Source organism: Orcinus orca, chromosome 7, assembly GCF_937001465.1.
Source record: "Orcinus orca chromosome 7, mOrcOrc1.1, whole genome shotgun sequence".
In the NCBI taxonomy this organism is placed as follows: domain Eukaryota; kingdom Metazoa; phylum Chordata; class Mammalia; order Artiodactyla; family Delphinidae; genus Orcinus; species Orcinus orca.
This window is the reverse complement of record NC_064565.1, coordinates 65,186,371-65,207,931: the sequence shown is the minus strand read 5'-3', so window position 1 is coordinate 65,207,931 and position 21,561 is coordinate 65,186,371. Positions and strand designations below refer to the sequence as shown.

At 40.8% G+C, this 21,561-nt stretch overlaps 2 protein-coding genes across 3 annotated transcripts in view; one reads left to right on the top strand and one right to left on the bottom strand.

Annotated features, from left to right (window-relative positions):
* PDE11A (phosphodiesterase 11A) overlaps positions 1-20,772 on the top strand; it is a 420,363-nt gene extending 399,591 nt beyond the window's left edge. Inside the window, exon 20 of the mRNA XM_004267363.3 lies at positions 13,073-20,772. Coding sequence (XP_004267411.2) covers positions 13,073-13,231 — 159 coding nt within the window. The 3' untranslated portion in view covers positions 13,232-20,772. The remainder of the gene's footprint in view (positions 1-13,072) is intronic.
* The window catches only part of AGPS (alkylglycerone phosphate synthase), a 238,069-nt gene that overhangs the window by 7,768 nt on the left and 208,740 nt on the right, over positions 1-21,561 (bottom strand). The window lies entirely within an intron of this gene.

The window sequence follows — 21,561 nt, the reverse complement described above, 5'->3', positions numbered from 1 at the left end:
TTGTACTCGTAAGCTTTCTTTATTAACAATGAAATGACTTGCTATTGAGTAATTCTAACACATGACCAAAAGTTGCTAGTTCCTTTATCAGTTCATGTTACACTTTTAAGTAGAATATTTTATTGTTAAATAGTTTATACATGCCCAGTGAACAGAATTCAAAAGGTCCAAAAGGCACAAAAGTATTAGAGAAAAGTGGTCCTCCCTCACACTCCTGTCCCCAGGTCACCCAGGTCCTCTCCCTCAGGGCAACCACTATTAAGCAATTTCATCCAAAAACAGTCTATACAAAAGCAGAAATAGTGTTTTTGGCTTTTTCTTTTATTGAGATATAGTTGGTGTGTAATACATATATGGATGTATACATATACATGTATGTGTGTGTATATATGCACATATACACATATATGAACAGTGTCTATCCTGCTCCATACCTTGTTTTCTTACACTTAATATATTTTTGAGGTCACTCCTTTTCAGTGTCCATATAGCAGCTATCACAGTCCTTTTGATGGCTGCAGAGTATTAGATCTTAAAGATGTAGAATAAATTATTTAATCAATAATTAATTATTTATGAACACTGATGTTTCTAATAATTTGCTATTATAAACAAAGTGGAATAAATATATTTGTAAATGCATCATCTTCATACTTATTTGTAGGACAAACACCTGGAAGTGGAATTAGTGGGCATTTGGCATATGGGCATTTGAAATTTTGATGGGTATTGCCAACTTTCTCTCTGTGGAGTCTGAACCAATTTATATTTCTGCCAGCAATGGCTGAGGTGCCTCTCCTTCTACACTCTTACCAAGACAATGTGTTATCAGACTTCTTGAATTTTGCCAATATGATGGTGCAAAATCTATCTCATGGTAGTTTTAGTTTGTAATTTCCATATAATAAATGAGTCTGATCATGTTTTTAGTACAGATTTATTTACTTAGGAGCCATTTGTATTTTTTTCTGTAAACTCTCCATATTTTTGCCCATTTTTCTATTGGGCTGGTGGTCTTTTCTTATTGATTTGTAGGAGCTCACTATATATTAAAGAAATAGACCTCTATCTGTAGCAAAAGTGGCAAATATTTTTCCCAGATTGTCATATATCTTTTCACTTTGTTTATGCTATACAGAAATACATTGATTTTATGTAGTCAAATTCATCTTTTTTTTATGGCTTCTGGATTTTATGTCATACAGATCGTGACTTTCCCATTACAAAATTATAAAAAATTTTAAATTCTCAGAACTTCTTTTAGTATTTTATGGCTTCATTTTTTTATATTTATATCTATGACTCATCTGGTTTTACTTTATTTGATTGAATGTGAAGTGTGAGGTCAGATTCCAACTTTAGTTTTTTGTTAGCTACCCAGTTGTCCCATAAGTTTTTGACTAATCATTTTCCTTATGATTTAAAAGGTCACCTTCATCATATACCAAATTCCCTTAAATTTAATTCTATTTTTACTCTTTCTATTCTGTTGTATTACTCTGTCTGCCTAATCACACTCTTTTAATTAATATTGCTTTATATTTTAATGATAAGCCTAGTTTCACCTTCCCCATTACTCTTTCAGTATTTTCTAGGTATTCTTGTTTATTTTTCCATATAAGCTTTAGAATTTAGTTCAAACACAAATCTAGTTTGTCTTCTTATTGGGATGCTTATTTAATCTTAAATGATCAATATCTGAAAGTTAAATTAACGTAAAACTTCCCAACATTGAAAAGAAGAAAAACGTCGCCTATTAGGAAGTTTTTGTTCCTAAAATTCTAATGTTCCCTTCCTTAAACGATACTTCAAAAATTTAATTAAAAAAAACATTCAGAGTATTGGTCCTGTTGTCCCCACACATACAAACTTTTCCCATATCTTAGTCTGTGGGAGAGTTAGCAATGCAATAAAGCCACAATAACATACCTTCCATCAGCTCTTAAAGGTGACCCTTTCTTTGGACAAAAGGCCAGCAAATGATACACCCAGTGGTATGTGTAAAATACCCCTTTCTTTGTCTTCCTATTCTTTCTCCCCAAAATCTTTATTATGTTGTAAAATTAAGAAAAAGTAGGTTATCTTACCATATGGAGAGAGACCAGTAAAATAATAGAGGATTTTTGTCCCCAGGGATGTTCACCTAAAGACAAAACATCTCTCATGGATTCTTTGGGTCTGGTTCGCTGTCGATCTGGGGCACTGGGATGCACAGACTTTGATGGTTCCCTCTCTGTCTCAAATCTGAGCCCTGTTTGGTGCTGGCATGAGGACCACCTTTAAACTCTCACAAGAAATGCTCAGGCATCATCAGATTTGCATGGCACTCCCTAAGCAGTTCATTAGTACAAATATCAGCTAAAAAATAGCAGGGCAAATGATAATAGGGTATTCTAGAATCCATTCTAGGAGGTACCATGGTAGCTTACTAAGAACACCATTCACACTAAGGGCAAGGGATTCCACGTTTGTAAAACCCTCTCCCACACAGGCATCCTAGCCATTATGCTTGGAGAACCCTAGGGCTCAAGGCATGTGAGAAGTATACAAAAATATATATAGTAAACGAATGCTTGCACCGCAAAAAATAAATTTTTAAAATGGTTCTTTTTACACATTGAACTTTGCAAAAACAATAGATTATATATATACATATATATGTGTGTATATATATGTATATAAAATCTCAAGTGGCATAGTTTCACCAGAAAACATTACAGTGTATGGAGAGGTGGATTGTTACCATGTGGCTGTGTTTTACTTACATGTTCCAACCACCTCTTACATGAAGCCCCATTCATCAAAGGCTGTGGCTTCTGGGTCAGCAGCTATTCCTTCCAAGTCAGATGTTGGCTACATAGTGAACATGATTGATTAGCTACCAGTGTGCTCTGAAAACCCGACCAACAGGATAACCTAGGACAGAATCCTAGAGGGGCTCATTATAACAGAAGAAGCCGTCTCCTGGCTCCCGTGTACAGGAGCCATCTTTAGGCCTGCCGTGATTTACCACTTAAAACCTTTATTTTCCCAGGGTAGGCTTGAAAAGAGCCTACCTTGAAAAAAGCTGGCGTGAGGCTGCCTCCCTCCTGTGAATTTGTCCTGAAGCAGTGCCGAGGACACTAGAACCGAAAAGTTGCTCCAGTGTCCGGACACTGTAGTCAAGTGTGAGACACGTGTCATCACCAACATCCCACTGAGATCCCTCATGGGAAGACACCAGGGGCTTTGTCCTCAGGCAGGCCTGAACTGACGTTCCAGCTCTGCTGTATACTTACCCATGTAAACTTTGGCCTTTTTAAGTTGATTTCCGCAATCTCAGGTTCCGTATCTGTCACAACAGGGTCAACAATACCAATCTCTCCGCATTGTTGTGAGGTTTAATGAGCTCCCATCTGGATAGGCCCCAGGATGGCACGCGGAACACTGGACACATTCAGTACTCAGTAGTTATTAGTTCATTTTGGCAAGGTGTGTTTTACTCTCTCTCACCGAGAGCGAGTGGGTGGCCTTCAGAGTAGACTCGGCCGGACATGTCTCATTCAGTTGAACACTGTTTATAACGTGTAACATATCCAGTTTGCCAAAGGCCCCACCATTCCCAACTGTATCATGCAGCCTATTTCATTCATCAACTTTACTGGCCTGGCCAGGTGGACATTGTATTTAAAACTCTTGCCCTGTATTATGGAAATAACAATGCCGTTAATCCAAGGAGATTAAAATTACTCCCTCATTAATTCCTAATGTTAATCTCATTTGTAAATATCATTTTCCACAAAGGAATCCCTTGAGCATGTAAATAAAATAAGCGAAACAAGGAACTTGAGAGATTAGGAAGGAAATGGAAAGGGAAAGAAAAGAGGGAGAGAAAATTTCAATAAAGCATTTTCACTTTTACAGTCCCTATTAATCTGCTTCAAACCTAGGAAAGAAAATGATGTCTTTCTTTCTAAGTTATTAGTAGTACTGTAATTAGCTTTCAGGAGATTAGAATTGATGCTACAAACATCAGTGTTACAGCTTCGCTAGACTATGCCCTTAGGATTCCGATTACAGATCTGAATCATTCTTACGTTGGATTCTAATGAGCTTGCTTGCCCTCCTCATACTAAGTATTACCTCTGTGGCTTTATCATCTTTACTACTAATTTGGGTAACTCTCTCACACTATTTAGATTTTAAGCTGTCAAATATCACTAACAAACCAGAAAGATCTGACAATATTTTTTGGCATTTGCAAAAATCAGACATAGCCAACCTGTTACTGCTGAATAGATACTACAACTGTTACTGCTGTAACAGATCTGCAGAGTTAATATCACATATAGAAAAATAGTTTTCTCAACTGGAAAGAGACTCTCACCTGATGTGATAAATGTGGAGTGACACTGAGCTTCCACTAAGGAGAAAATAACAGCTAGTTGCTGTTTTTCCTTTCTGTCTGAGTTCACCTGGTCCTTAGGAAAAACGCAGGCTAAATTGATGCCGTCACCCGGGTCCTTTGAGTCCTCCTTATTGGAAGCCGAAATCCCGTAGGTCAGCTGACTTTGCCACCAGGGGGAGTTGGCATCCTCTGTTAGGGTCTTCTGAGTCCCCATAACATGGGCGGTTCAGACTCAGCAACCTTTAAAACCTTTTAAAGAGTCTGTTTGGCAGACTCTGGGGGTTCAAGGAGAAGAGAGATAAGTGCTAGCTGGTCCCTGACTCTCATGAACTTGGGTAGAGAGGGCTGCCCGGTGAGTATTAGCAGCAACCTTTTATGCTGGGCAAGTTGAGACTCCCTTATGCCAGCCACCAGTTCAAAGTCTGGTGGGGGGTTTCAATCTCAAGTAATTCCTGGGGGTGACAGAGAACAATAAGGGACCATAGCAAAAGGCCCATAATTTGGAGCTCAGAAACTCCCTCAAATGAGTTTGAGCAGAAATGGGAATTTGTTGGCTCAAGCAACTGGGGAGCTTAGAGGTGCGGTTGACTGGGCAGCAAGTGGCCACATCCAGAGGATTCAAAGGATATCATAAGACAGACACCCCCTTTCCTCTGCCTCCTAGTTATGTTTTGGTTTCATTCTCAACCAAGCTTTCCTCACACATCCTGGCAGCTCTAAGGTCACATGTTCATTCTAGGTATTATCATACCAAAAGAAAGCCTCACTTCCAATAGTGCTGGGGAAAACCTTGCGAGACCTCTGATTGCCTTAGCTTGAGCCACACCCACATCCACATCCCTACACCAGTCACTGGTGTTGGTCAGGACTGAATTATGCTCCTACCCAGAGCACATGGAGTGGATTGTTACCTGAGGAAGGGTAAAGGGACCTTATATAGCCTCTGCTGTCTACTGCAGTTCACTTATAATCCACTGCCAAAAAAAGTTAACTCACAACTACACGATGCAGGGAATCAATTTATTCAAGTATCAAGATGCCTAAATCCTTTGACACCTACACAGGTAGCCATAAAATAGAGACCAACAATCTGATATCAATTCTCTCAATTAGGAATTGCATACGGCTACTAGTAACAGAGATCTGAAATCACAATAGCTTAAACAAAATAGAAATTTACTTATCTCTCTGATAAAAATAATCCAGAGAAGTCAGTTCTAGGTTGCTATGATGTGGCAGTTCCATAGCCATCAGAGACCCAGTCCCTGTTTATCTTTCCTTAGGACATGGCTGCCATACTCAAGGTTGCCTCATAGTCACAATATGGTCACTGTAGCTCCAGCCATCATGTTAATATTCCAGCAGCAAGAAGGAGATAGGGGCAAGGGCAAAAGGATGCACTTCCCAACTGAATAAACTCCCATTTAAGAGTCTTCTCAGAAGCTCTTCTTTCTGAATTCTGCTTGCACCTCCCTGGCCATTCCTAAGCTTAAGGGAGGTGGGAAGGCAACAAGCAGTCTCTGTTAGAGATACCACAGTCCTTGTGGGGTAAATGACTCCATCCCCAATGGGGCAGAAGTCATAAGCCTAGAACCTTTTAAACTCCATTGTGTTCTAGCCAGGGAAGAACCCAATAGAACACGGTGCCTGGCATAGGTACATGTGTGACATATATAAACAATTATTACTAATTTTCCATCTTGATCAAGTTACATACTAAAGCTTTATTTTAAAGGTGGTATTTTTAATGTAAATGTCTAAAAACATTTATCCAAAGAAGTCTTGGCTCACTTCTGTGTTCACCATTATTGTTTGATTATTTGTTTTCCAAAGCAAGTTTTAAAAACTGCTGGAAGCCTCCTGTGGTAGTTAATACATTATCTTAAGTAATTTAATGCAAATTAATTTTTGCACAACCTTGGGTTTCGAAGGCCACTGAACTGGGGAGGGGAGGTTTGAGGTTTGGGGGAATCTGCTTGCTGCCTCCCATCTGGACCCACAGCCAGCTCCGTCTGCTCTCACATGTAGTAACTAACACTTCAGCTACTCCCCTACCAAACACACCATGTGGAGTTTAGCTTATTTCCTTACTCAGAAAAATGTTAAGATGCATAGAAAGATGTGTATTTCAGGTTTTCTAGAAGACTCAAAGGGATTATTTTAGCATTTCAAAATTCTGCTTTTGTACCATAACTCAGATTTTCCATTGGGCTTTATGGTTCTTTTCTTTTCTGTGTTATTTCTGGCTTTCATTCCCTTTTAATCCCACAATTCTCCTTTTCTGGTAGGTCTTACAACACATTCATATCATATGGGAGCCACCCAAAGGTTCAGGGTAGAGAGCAGCCAGCTCGGCTGTGTGATTTTGATTGACCAGGATGGCTACAATGAGAGTTGATTGGACAGGACCCAGGGGAGGAAGCAGGGAGCCCAGGTAGGAGCTGCAGGAGGTTAAGGCAGTGGAGAAGTGAGGACAGCCTGAAGTAGGGTGGTAGGAATGGCACTGGACTGACACACGGAGACAATCTGGAAGTAGGATTGAGAGGACTTGGTGATAGTTTGGATGCGGTGGAAGAGGCAGAGGTCATGGATGATCCATAGATTGCTGGGTTGGGCAGTTGGGTGGAGAGGTAATGCTTAGTTCCCTGAGGGAGTAAACCTGAGAGCAGAGGAGGGTTCGGAGGAAGGCGATGAGTTCAGTTCAGGACAATCAGTTCACTGGCTCTGACCTTTATGACACAATGGAAGAATAGAAGGTTGACAAGCCAATTGGGATTCTTAGCAACTACAGCATTGCAACGTGACATGTAAAATTCAGGAATATGTCAGACTCAATGATGAATAATCTTTACCTTTGGGAACCAAGAAGGATTAGCAGTTCAACAATTCACTAATTTAAAAGTTTGGGTTTGCTGCACAATTAGCCACTTCTCTCTGAAGTCACATAGCTTAAGTAGAAGCCTCCTTTGTTTCTTGGAGAGAGGTACTCTTTACACATGTGGCTGGCCAGTCTCGAGAATTCAAGAGGCTTTCAGGAGCTGCCACCACTTGCATGCGTTCTTGCCCCTTCTGTTGATGGTCTGAGCAGAGATGACACCAGCTGGTCATGTCTTCAATTACTTTCCTTTTCAAAATACCAACGCCCAAGTCAGCTTCTGGACATTCTCACCGAGGAAGTTAAATAATCATGTTAGAAAAGTGATCACATCTTCATTACAGGGATATTGCCTCAAACAAGATATATGAGAGGGGCTCCAAGTTTATTTTCATATTTTATCAAAAAATTGATATTTTAAAAAAAAATTGATATTTAAAAAATATTTTAATTTCTTTCTTCTCTGCCATGCATTGTATCTCTTAGTTTCTGATTATTTCTTTTGGGTAAGGTGGGGATGGAGGACAGCAGAAAATATAATTCTTATTGCCAACACTCTGGAAATACATGAGTCAACAATAGGAAGTAAAAACCATCTTCCCTCTTTGTCTTTTAAAAAAATAAATAACTAGCCAGCTCAGATAATTTCCTCAAAGTTTTTTAAAGGTATTAATGACATAGTTGGACATTTTCAGGGTTCAAGAAAATCTGGTTGTAATTTGGTGGTGTTCCTCTCTCCCCTCTGCAAGACTGTAGGTGCAGGGACTTTTTCTAAGAGCATGGCTTTCTCTGCTTATTCCCCTGTCCCACATCTGCCTCCATCTGTCCAGCAGTTGAGCTCCAAGAAGTGATTGTGGTCAACTAATAAGCACACATGGGGCCAGATGACAGCAGATGTGGATACTGATGGCAGTGGGAAAGCAAGAGTCACACTCCTAGCAGCTTAGCGAACTGATAAAAACAAGCTCTCAGCAATAATGGTAATAAGACAGAATACTATATTCATTTCCCAAGGGGCTCATTCTCAGGTTGCTTTTACCGCAGGATCTTGTAGCAGGTCAGAACGTACTGACCCCACTCGTCCTGGCCTTACCCCATCCTCCTGCCACTGCTCTGTGGGTGGAGTAGATGAGGGGTGCTGTTCCCAGAGATGACTGAGCTCAGAGCTAGAGATCCAAAGATACAGGCCTTGATTCCAGTCTCCCTTGGAGCTCATGGGCTAGTACCCAAGACAGAGTTGTTTAAAACGAATTATAGGGACTTCCACTGCTGGACCAGAGTAACAGGGGGAAAAGAAAACCACCAAAAAACAAAAACAAACAGAAAAATACATAAAACAACAGTTTTCAGACACTGGGCTACAGGCAACACAATACAGTGATTCCTGAGAAAGGGGAACAAATGAAATGGGCCCTCCAGGTGCCCCAGCTTACTCCCTGGGGAGGGTGTCCAGGCCACAGTACAGGGAGGGGAACCCAGGCAGAGCTTGATGGTCCCACTGAGACGAGGAGGCAGAGCCAGGAACCTGGGGAGGCCAAGGAGGTGAGAGTCCCCAGGGAAGAGCAGCAGAGAAGAGAGGGCTCCAGAGATCTGCAGAGGCCCCTTGAGTCTTCGGTGCTGTTCACCCCAGGCATGTGAGGAAACCACTGATGCTGGAGAGCACCAGCAAAAAGGAGAAGGCAGAGTAATCCTCAGAGCTCACCCAGGCGGGGGAGTAGTCCGTGGTCCCACCACCCAGAATTTTAGAGAAAAACCCTGAAATAGATGAAGTTCTGGGTACAGTTCTCAGAAGATTACTGTCTTGGTAGTGGGGCCAGACTAGCCCTAGACTAAAGCTGCTCTGGACCCACCTAGCAAAGCTTAAAGGCACGCCTCAAAAGGATCGAATTATTATTTCCAAGTAACCATCAAAACTGCATTCTCCAATAAAGCTGAGAAACGTTTAAAGAAATTTAAAAAAAGAAAAGAAAATCAGGAACCCAACAACATAAAATTCATAATGTCTGATATCCAATCGAGAATTGCCAGGCATGCAAAGCAGCAAGAAATCTGACCCATAATGATGAGAAAAATCAAACAGTACAGACTAAGAAATGACACAGATCATAGAATTGATGAAGAAGGACACTAAGACATTTATTACATTTTATATGTTCAAGAGAGTAGAGGAAAGATTGGGCATGAAAAACAGAGTCATGGAAGATATAAAAAAAAGACACAAATCAAACTTCTAGAAATGAAAACTACAATTTTTAAGAGGAAAACTACACTAGATAGGATTCACAGCAGATTAAGCTCTGCAGAAGAAAAATTCAGTGGCATAGCAATAGAAAATTGGAATTTGATCCCTCTCCTCTCTATATACTCCAGATACTAATTTCTACACAGTGTGATTAGTCTCACTCAAGCATTATCATAATAATGTTGTTCCACAAGGCTCTGCTTTCACTCCCTCTCTGAAAGAATCACTGCAAATGATGAGGGAATCAACCTAATTATACATATATACATTATATATATATATATATATAAATATATTCTATGTATTTATGCTTACATAGGCATAAAATGTTTATTGAAGGATACCCAAGAAACTGGTAACATCAGTTGCCTCTAGGGAAGGAAACTAAGTCTCTGGGGCAGGGATGAAAGGAGATTTTAACACTATGTTTTGTACCCTTTGTATTCATTGGACTAGTGAATGTGTTACTTATTTAAAAAATAAATAAAATATGGAATAAACTGTACGTGCTGGTCACAAGTGGACTCAACAGTGGAGTGTGAAAGGAATGAAGAAGCAAGTGGCCCCTCAGCCACCTGGATGACTAGGTGCCCAGGGCTGTGTCCCCAAGTCAGGCAAGTATCCAGGGTCCTGTCTGTGATGGGCCAGGGTTGGGGAGCTGCAGTGAGCTTGGGAGTCTCAGTGATATCCATACACAGCCCAAGTTGGGTTTTGAGGTCAATAAATCAATCCTAACCGACACTTGGAGCAGCACATGAGTCATCAGCCTACTGCTCAGTAGATTCGAGTTTAAAGGGAGAGCACCCCCCCCCCAAAAAAAAGGGAGAGCGCCCCAAGGATTAGAACCATCAGGTCGATTACAGGGATATGGTTTTCAGCTCAGTATAAAGAACAACATTCTAAAATCAGAACAAAGAGTAAACTGACACCCCCAGCCAGGGAGGTAGTGAGTTCACTGCCTCCAGACGTGTTTAAACACTGAATGGTCACGCCACGGGGATGTCAAGGAAGGGACTCAGCATCCTGTGGTGGATGGTGCCACACACATAACCTTTAGAGTCCCTCTGTGTGTACAGGGAGAGTGGGCAGATGGGTGATGTGTCCCCTTTCTCTTTTGCTAAGAGTAGAGTTAGTCAAACGAGACAGAGACCAGTAGCATTTGCACAGAACTCATTGGGTGTCACTCGCTGATTGTTTGTAGGAATACCCATGTCTTTCTAAATACTGGTAGCAATTCTCTTGCTGATGGTACATTGCACGTAATCACCGTAAACCTTGGAATTTAGGTTTGTGGATAATCCCTTGCCTTCCTAATATTCTAATAGCTCCATATTCTTCCAGCTAACTGCATTTATATAACAAATTTATAGTGTAAGAATAATTCTTCAAGATGAGATTCTTGCTACCTTTGCCTAGAACCAGCACCTGACTAGAGGAAAACGATATTCCAGTGTGGCAAGTCTGTGTTTAAGGAGAATATGAAATAAAGAGAAGAAGGAATTCTGAGAAATAATGTACACCTCCCCAAATTTTTTTTATTCAACACAAAGAAAGGAAGACAGAGAACAAAGAGCTAGATAAAGGAAAGCAATCTGTTTGGGGCTAAGCCGAATAAACTTAAATAGTTTAAGGAATAAATTGGTGGAGTAATTCGAATCATGGGCAGGTGCTATGAACGTAATTTAGTAAACGCTCGGGAACCTGCCAAGGAAGAGAAAAATGTGTTGCTTTTGAGATCATTTCCCAGCAGCTTCATAAAAGAAAACTGATTACAGGAATTTAATAAGTAAAACAGAGCCAGAACTATAGTAATCAAATGAGTTTTTAATTACATTTCATGCAGAAAAAAATTCCAATTTGTGCTCCTGGGATTAAAAAAAAAATAAGTTCTAGAGAAATGCTTTTGTGGCAGGAAAATAACATAAACACTAATTTCCATAGGAATTATAGTAGTCAGTTTAATTAAAAGGATCAGAGCGAAGAGGAGCCAGTGCCAAACTATACTAAAAACCATGGCATTCGTCCCCACCTCTTACACTATTGTCTAAATAAAACCACTGCATTAAGCAGAACACAGGCACCTGCATTTTTCTCATGGATGTAAAGGGGATTTTGATCACTGCCTGAGTTATTATGTTGCTGTGATTTATTATCATATGGCATAAAAAATACATCTGGTTTCAAATTAGACGTTGTTGCTTGGTGTGATAAACATCGCTTATAAAAGCGAGAACATGCTGTGTTTAAGGGACAGGAGTGTGAGGGGACACTGCCACGGTGGAGCGCTCGCCGCTTAACAGGATCCCTGCGTATTTCTGGGCTTTCAAACCCCCGCTTACCTTACATCTAGTTACACTTCACTTGTATCCCTGAAACTCCCCAGAGCGGAGGGTTATTTGAGGGGATACTTCAGGTCCTCCTAACAGGTGGTTTGCAGTCATGCTTAGGGGATTATCCTCAACAGAAAGAACTATTATTCTTCCTGTTGGAGGACTTCGCTCTGGAGTACCCGCTAACTATGGGTCCGGCTTGGAGAAGGCTTTTCAGGAGGTGTCCTGCAACCACGGTGGTTTAGTCACCGGTCACCTTTTGTTCCCCTTGTGATGAATGAGACACACCTGCAGGGTGTCTCCATGGGACTGGGAGTATAATCTCTGGCCACAGAACGCTGACCCAAGGCATTAAGCGGGACCATTTCCTTTCCAGGGGCTAAAGCCCCGCAGCCCCGTGATCCCTGTTTCATTCATTGCTTTGTTCCCCCAGAGGAGTGATCCACATTTTGTGAGGCTGAAAGTTTGTACCATTTGGGAGTTGGGGACCCGTTTTTAAAAATAACACAAAATTAAGTGCAAAAAAGAAATATTTAGAAGGGTCTCCTAAAAGTGAGGACCCTGAATCCTGAGCTTCCTTAGCCTTGTGGTCAGTCGGCCTCCAGCCCCACCCTACATTTCCTCTCCCTTCTCTCTCCTGCACCCCTCCATCTGTCCCTCCCTTCCACACCCCTTTTTCTTTTCTCTCGTGTCTATTTCCATGCATATTCTCATGGTGATCTGTACATTTAGCACAGTCCCCAGATCCTGTGCTTTAAAAATGAGCTCCTCTCATCTCAGGATTTCACCTGGCCTTTCTCATTCACGTGAGTCCACCCAGAGTCATCACTGGTGGAGCAAATGGTAGGTTTATTTTTGTAAAAATTTCAGTTCCTTATCTATTGAGATCTGGAGCCCTCCCTAGCAGGCAAAGATACACATACTAGTAGACCGTGTGAGCTGCATATTTCGTTTCTTGTTTGATGTGAATTTAAAACAGGATCATAATCAACTTGGCTGGCACCCCCTGGAGGAGAGCACAGACATCTATCTTATTTTTTTCATTTTCTATATAAGCTCTATTAATACAACACAGTGGTGCTAAGTGCATATTTACTTCTTATAAATAGCTCACATTTACCAAAATAATCACTTTCATTTCTTACAGCCAGCTGTCATTCTCCTCACAGCAGAAACCTAGAAAATCATGGCAGTGACTCCGGTTCCTCTCTCCCCCACCTGCTTTTGTTATATTTTAGGCATTGGTGAAGGTCAATGTGAAACTGAAGCCGATGCTGGATTCAGTAGCTGCCAACAGAAGTAAGTGGGAAGAGCTGCACCAGAAAAGGCTGCTCATCTCTTCGGCTGCCTCTGCCCCCTCTGTCAATCTCATGGTGACAGGAGATGACAGAGACTAACCCTCCAGGTCAGCCGCAGCTGTGAAATGACTGCATCCTCAAGAGCCAGCTTCGGTCCCACCACAGTATTCTTTTGTTCCTTTAAGCTCAAACAGACATAAAGTCTCAGGGTTGTGCTGGGAAGCATGCCTGGGCTTTCACCTTGCAGTGTGGTGCCAGCAGAAAGGACAGAGGAGGAGGTGGGGCGGGGAGCACATGCCCCAGGACGCTCACCTCTCCCTGATGAACACACATGGGCTGAGATGAAGGTTCTGGGCAGCGGGCCACTTGGGTCTAGGACCTGAGGACGGTTGGCCCTGCTCACTCTGAGCTGAGGGAATGTTGAACAGTGAAGGCGTCATTAGTGCTGCTTCATGTTGTGTATGGCTGTTCTGTTTGTTACAAGCCAAACAACCCCTGCTTTTGCATCCTCTCCTCAGCTCCCCCTTCTGCGCCAGACTGTCCCAAGCATCCCAATTGGTATTCTGTAGAGATATCTTATTTTTAATCCTAAAGCTTCTTAATGATGGATCAGAACCTTTAGAATCGCCTACCTAAAAGAGAAACTATATTATCCTTACAAAAACCAGCCATTCCCAGTTTTCCCCTAAAAAGGTCGATAGTAGGAAGACAGCAAATGTGTTTGTCTGATTGGCGTTTAGACAAGATTCATAACATTGTATTGGGATTGTGGTCCCCCTTTTCAGTTTTTTAATTCAACCTTCATTGTAGACCAAGTCTTCTCCCAGAAGGAATGGATTAATAGACTTAAAGTAAGGGTGAAAGGAAATCTATAGGTGGATTTAACGCAAATGACACATGAACATTCAGAACTATTTCCAACAGTGAGACATTTCATAGGACGCAGCAGAGCCACGGAGAATGATCACTGACTACCTGTAGCTCTCCTAGTGATGAGTTTCAGTATAAAATGTAAGGTTACTACCAGTGCCAACCTAAAGCCAAATGGAAAGGTCCCCAATTTTGGATTTTTCCTTAAGTGTAAGATATAATGCTTGAAAGGTTAAGAAACAACAGTCTAGGCAGAGAACAGATATTCTATAGAAAGCTAGGTTTATAGTAGATAAGAATAAGCTATATTAAATAGATGCAATGACTAGAAAGCTGAGAGACTGAGGACATGGTATGCCTTATCCAAAGAACGCTGGGCCAGAAGCTACACTTGTACCCTAGGTTTGGCACTATTCACTGGATGGCTTTAGACAAGTCACTTAACTTCTCCCAGCCTTTTTCCTCATTTGTCAAATGAGATTACACTAGGAAATTATTTTCAAACATGATTTAACCTTAGAACTCTTTGTTCAAATAAATCTTACAAAGAGTCCCCAAGACATAAAACATCTAAAAGCCCAAGTCCTCAGTTTGAAGCTGGGTTGGGAGAGCCAGAGCCCCTACAAATCCTCATTTCTTTGATTACATACCTAGTAGCCCATAATTGGGCTCTGAGGAGTTTGAAAATCTCTGGACCAGATGAACCTTGAAGTCCATTCCAGCTCTAAAGAATCTAAAATTTACAAACCAGTTTTGTTCTTGTTGTTGCTCGTCAGTGTCAGTTATTAACTTTACTACTCAGAGGAACAGGGGCCAAGTTCCACCAAGGACATTTTTTTCCTGGCGCATAGTAGACATCTGGGAAATGTTTAAAGAATGGGTAGATTAAAGTACCAAAACGGAAGTAAGGGAAGAGCAGGTACCCATGCGGTAAAAGGAAGATTCTATATGGGCAGAACTAGAGGAAAAGAAAATTATAAACCAGGCAAATGGGGGGAAGAGAAGGAGGAGAGGGAAAAAGAAGAGGAGGAGGGGAAGCAAAAGAGAACAGCTAACAAGGAAGAGATGGGGACCAAGGCAGGTGGTAAGAGAACTGATAAAGGGAAGGTGAACATCAATCCAAACAAAGAAAAATGGCATGTCTTCCCAAAAAAATGAGGGTACAGAATCCTATCATCAATTGCCTAGAAAAGAGAGAAACTTGAGCAGGGAGGGGGTTGACAAAAGAGAGAAGAAAGGAGTAGGAACCCTAAAAATTAATGTTCCCAGCTACCTTTTACAGCTGTCTCTGCGGGGAAGACTGGAGAAACTAGAGGAGAGAATGAGTGCAGGAAAAATTGCCTCCACGGAGCGGGTAAGAGGAGGTTGTTCAGATTTATGGATTTTATTAAGCCAGTTTTCTGAATCACTCTGCTATAAGGGAAAACAGCTTCTGCCGGGCTGTCTCCCTCCTCCAGGTGAGGAACAAAGGGGGGGTGGAGGTAGGGACAGACTCTGGTCGTGTGTCTGCAGCTCAGAAGCACTGCAGGTGTTCCTAGCTATTGTGTCACATCATGTTTATATCACAAGTGGGAATTGAAAATCAGTCCATGTGAGGCAGAGATGAACCCACATCTGTCATCCTCCCCAACGATAAATAAATAAATAGCCCAGACAGACGAATGCCATTGTATCTAGAGCAAAATTTGAAAGCATGTGCTTTATGATAAAACTAGACCCAGGGTCCAATGGAGACTGCAGGTAGCTACACGCACTGTGGCTACCCTGAACGTTGATGCTGCATATTGCTAAGGGGAATGTAATTTATAGCACAAACTCTACGGCTTCCACTAAGGTTGAGTTTTCCTCTCATTTTCTTGCCGTTTTATTGGCTTCACTGCATGGTTGCCAATAGCAACACCCACTGGTAGCAAGAGCAGCTCAACACCATTGCAATCTGCCATACAGTGGAGCCCTGACAATGTCAACCATCAATCAAGCAGCTGTTTGTAATTGCCTCCATCTATTATTTCTCCTGTCTCGAGGTGTCTTTCCTATTGGGGTCAAAATTCAGAAACTGCTGACTAATGCCCCAGTCTGTTCCTCCACAACCATGAAACAGTAGAAAAGAGGGTAGCAGCCTCCCTGGTGCCAACAACCCAGAGGGTTAGAGGTTGAACTCTTGGGCGTTTGAGGTATTTTTAATCCCTTTTCTAATGTATAACTTTCCACGAATTGGGGGTATGTGTGGTTACCCATATAATCTGCTTTTCCAAAATAGAGAAATTTTCCCAATCCTTATTATTGTTTACTTCCTATTGGAGGAAGGCATTTGAAATGTGAGCCTTCTTATAAAACCTACAACTGACCAGATTATGTGCGCTTCCTCAGGTCTCTTGGCATTAATGGTTGAAATGACTTCATCCTACTTTCTCCACGAAGTGTATTTTTTTCAGGCAGGCTATTTATAATTTTATTAGTCAGTATGTGGAGAATACATGCACAACCTACAATGTAACTGGCAATCCCAGCCAGGAGGGATGGCTTGGCAAACTGTAAAGGGCACTACCCCAGTGCACAGTGGATGGGGCTCCCCCAAGCCTGGCCATCGGCCAGACCTGTTATCTTGGGACTCTCAGGTCTCGGGTTTTCCACTTATAAAATAAAAGCACTGAGTTTTATTCAGTTCATTTCTGCACCAAAGGACCAAGCTGTATTTAACTTTAAAAACTTCTCAAAAAAGATAGGAGCAAAGAGGTCATCTCCTCACTAAAGACAAAATAAAAAGTTACATATATGGAGTAGATATAAAAACAACCTTATCACAGATATGTCTGAGCCTGCCTCTAGTGATCACGAAAGACATGGTCATCAGTACATGGTTATAGGTACAAAAATATACCCTTTTATTTCATAACTTTAGATTATCTCATTTCATAGATATCCCATAAATGGTAGTCAGTTTAATTTACAATTTATAAAGTGAGTCAAAAGAAGTTAAAATTGCATGTGTGCTTTCTGTTTCTAAAATCTAAGCTGTCTACACATTTCCAGGTATTTTATATTTGCATACTCATTGGGTTGGGTTGGAAATAATCTTTAAAATTTTGTTAGTGAAATAACATTATCTAATATTAATGCTACAAGAATTCAGTTGCTTTTTCATGTATCAAAATTTATCATATTTGATCCACTTACCTGAAGTCGTTAAACAGAGTCTGCTCAATTTACTTTGTGGTAGAATTACTTTAAAATCCATTTTTCCTGCTGACTCTTAATGAATTGCACAAAGATAAAATACAATTTCATCCCCATTAATAGTGTGAAAAACTCCTCTCAAGCAGGACAGAAATCTAAATATATTAAGGGAAGATTTACATCTAAAGAAAAATGTTTTGGCTGGAAGTAAACACTCATAAAGGATTCATTAAAGCAAAAGAGCAAAACCTAATTTGGGACCCTAAAAACTCTGGCAATGCCAGTGAAGTTTCATTGTCTGCTTCAGAATAACAGTCTCTGAAACTGTTGTTCTGCCGCATGCTGTAAAGAACTCCCAAAACTCAAATGTCACAGGAAATTTAAAGGTTGAGTCTGACTACAAGAAGGCCAAAATTTCTTAAGTTTCTTAAGTGAGCAATAATAGAATAAAACACATAGATGGCAGAAATAAAGTGGTGTGTCTGGGGAATTTCATGTTGAGTACTTGGATTTAACAATGCCTGAGGTCCTGCTTACATTGCTTGTGTACCTTTTCCTCAACTAGTAATTTGGTGTTGTACATCTTTTCTAATTTAATTTTGAATGTTCTTGCATATTTAGTCCATCTCTCAACAGTGCTAAAGATAAGTTATTTATCTGTGTAGCATATCTCTACCAATGTCACTGAATATATACACTAGCACAGAAATATGTTTGTTTTATTAATGAAGTATTTGCTATAAAAAAATGTGTTATTTCAGGCCACCATTTACCTTTGTGTTCATTTGCTGTGTGTGTATGTGTTTAGAATGTCGATTATTTTTTTCTTTAGACTTAGATTAAATCATATTTAGATGAATTTTAAAAAACACAAACAGCATTGTATGGGAACAGGAGTTTAGGTTTTGGCTAATCTCACTCCCTTGGTGAAAAATGCTTTTGCCATTTTATTTTGATGTACAATCATCTAAAAAGGATCCCCTACTGATTTGCTTCCTAATTATTATTGTTTTACACAAAAGAAGGGAAATATGTCTTCAACTGAATTGTCTCACGTCACTCCATTTGTGTAGATTTCCCAAGCTGAGGTGTCATTTTAAGAATACTACATTATAGACTGTTTGCCCATTTCACAAGCATCTAATCCATGATTTTGAAACTGCTTTAAGAGACCTAAATATCTTTGTTTTTAATAAAATGCTTAAAGTTTAACTAAAGCTCTGGAATAATCTTTATTTCTCTTAGGAAGGACGATTTAAGGACTGAACGAGGCAAGCATGCATCCGAATACCTACGATTTAAATTTTGACTGTCAATTTAGCCCATTAACCTTGTCCTGATCTGTGATGTTTGCCTGTGTGAGAGGGATAGTAGGACAGCCCTGTCCACGGAGCATTTTAAAGATGACAAAAGGGTCTTTGAATTATTGAGGTTTTTCTGAAGGGATAAGAGTCTGCAGCCCAATGCAGACGGGTTCCTGTGTCTGTTACAGATTGCTCAAATTTGCGTGGGCAATTACACAGGGGGATCGCATCGATGCAGGGCCTCCAGCCACTGATGCCATACAATTACACAACGGCTTCGGTGCTTAAACTTTAAAATTCTTACACCATTGTGCCTGTTCTATTAGAACTGCAGCAAATGATCCAAAGCCAATTCAAATGACTGGAGAGGAGGTGCTCAGGGGGAGAGGGAAGAGGTGCAGTGTGGCCCCTACTGGCCAGCTTAAGCAATCACCAACCCCCCCGTGCTGAGGCGACCACAGGCTTCTTTGTGCTTTTCAGTCCATGCTTTTCAAGTGAGGCCAACAGTTAAAATTACCTAATTCACAGAAGGGCCGTGAGGATTAATGAGGGAAGTTAGGCAAAGCAGAATCTGGTCCTGGTACAGAAAGTCCTGCATAAACACAGGGGCTTAGAGTAGCTCTTTGTTTGGATGGTTGATTGATTTCTTTAAATGTCAATATCCACAGTTGTGCCTTCTCTGGTAATTCCATTTATAAACCATGTTATTGTACTCTTCCTAACAAGTTAATTTAGGTAATAACACCACAAGCCCCCAAATATAAACTACTTGATCTTTTTTTTAAAGGTATATCCAAGAAGGAAATCTAATTAAAATATTAATAAAGCTGGAACTGCCAGTGAAAGGAGAATTCATAATGAGGTTAAATGTCTTACCATCTGAGCATAAATGTTCCCAAATATTGATTTGGTATACAATTTTTCCAAAACTCTTAAAAGATTAAACAGATGATCCTAAAAGTCAATCAGTTACATTATCAATTTGACACTAATTTATTCTTTCTGCCTTCTTTATGGTGGAAGATTGGGGGGTGGGAAGGAAGAAGCAAGGGGACTGAACCACCAAACTGCCCATCCTGAAGAAAATGGCCTAGAATGAAAGGGAAGAGAAATAACAGCTGGAAAATGGTTTTGCAGAAGGTCTTTCTTTAACAAGGAAATTGACCACAGCTGTGGTTGTTGAGATGTTCATAAATTACCAATGTTTACCAACAGGAAGCAATTACATTTAGAGGATAAATAAGAAAACATAACTTCCAACTAGTTTTAAAAGAGAATGTCAAATAGATTTCACATACAAATAGAATATGGAATTTGGTCATCTCACATTTTGACAGGCAGAAACATAAGCATGTTAAGAACTTTTAGCTCCTATACATTTTGCCCGAATGGAATTCTTCTACATGGTAAACATGCCTCCCTTTATGCAGCAAAATCCACCCTGAGCCCAACACTGCTTTCCTAAAGTCTAATTCCTTTCAATAAGGCACTAAATCTTTTTATTGCAACCACAAAATTCTTTCTTATTGCTAGAAATGGTACAATACACTAACTTTTTTGATACATGCTCCAGCTTTCCAAGATTCTGTTGGAAACAAAATGATCCTTTATGACATTTTATAATATTCCACCCCATTTACTGCTTTCCAGAATTTCTATCATTAATTAAAGGGCCTTCTTTCACCATCCCCCTCCCAAAAAAACCCTAATCTATTCCCCAACTGCCTGTCACAGACTAAATAGAAGTCAGTCTATCACAGCAGCAGGGATGGTCATGCCAATTTCACAGCGTGATTTGTGCACTCATTTTATTTTGCAAATGACCCTGCCCTCCATCTGTCTAAGCCGAATGTCCTGCTTTTTCCAAGCCAGGCCTCAGGAGCAGCAGCACATGAAATAAGGAGGAAGGCACAGAACGTCTCCCTCCTGCCCGCTTCAGCAGCCACACTCACAGACAGGTACCAGCACAAAGAGGGGAACCTCAACTGATGCCTGTAGGGATTGGAGAAATTTGGGGGACAGCAGAGATTCCTTCTATTTTGCTTACATTCCCAAGAAGCCATTTGAAGGTGAATGCTTTCATGGTGCGAATACAACTCTGAAAATCAGACTGATAGACTAAAGATATAAAAGGCAATTTCCCATTTCCATGTTCTGTCATGTTACCTTGATTTACAATAGCACCTCACCCAAAGTATCAGGTCATACATAAGGATTTTAAAATAAATACTGAGCCTGAGTTTCCAAGAGACAAGTGTAGTCAGGCAGCCAATAAAGGTGAAGATCCTCCCCCAGCCACCTACCCACTCCCCAATTACTGAGAGGCACTAGCAAGCATCCCTCAACCCACACACCTCCCTGAGTTGAAGGCCCTAAAAGAGTGCACCCAGAGATCAGGTGGAAAGAAGCCCCGGAATAGAGTTATGGTGGACCCCATCAGCTGCTTTCTCTGGGGATCTTAGGTGGGCCAGAATGCCACTCAACCCGTCTGAAATGGGTACAGTTTGTCCCTTTCTCAGTATTCATGAAGTGGAAGGTTCCTTGTCTGGTCCCACCCAGAAGGACAGACCTCTGTCAATTTCTCAGCAGGGAAGACTGAATGAGTATATAAAGTCAGTTGCTTTATGATACAAGCAATCACATGCCTGCAGAAGTCCCCTGCCAGCTATACTGGGTGACTAGGAACTATACCACCCCCACTAGTTATTTCCTAACACCTGCTCACAGCTGCACATCAGATCTGGAAGTTCAAATTTCTACTGCCCACACCAAGTTGGTTCGTTGTTTTAATGGAGGAAAAAAAGACACTAATGTTCCAGAATACAATGTGGCAGCAAACACTGGGCCTTTACAAACTCATCTGTAGGAAATAAATGGAATAAGTTACAAGCAGTCACTATTTCCTACTGAAACTATCTGCTGGATATCATGGCACTGCTGCTACCTAGCTGTGTGGTCTTGAGCAAATTATTTAAAACTTTCTAGTGCACAGATTCCATATCTGTAATATACAGATCACACGGTGGTCATTAAGATTAGAAATAATCTTAATGTGTAAATTGTCTTAGGGCCATACAT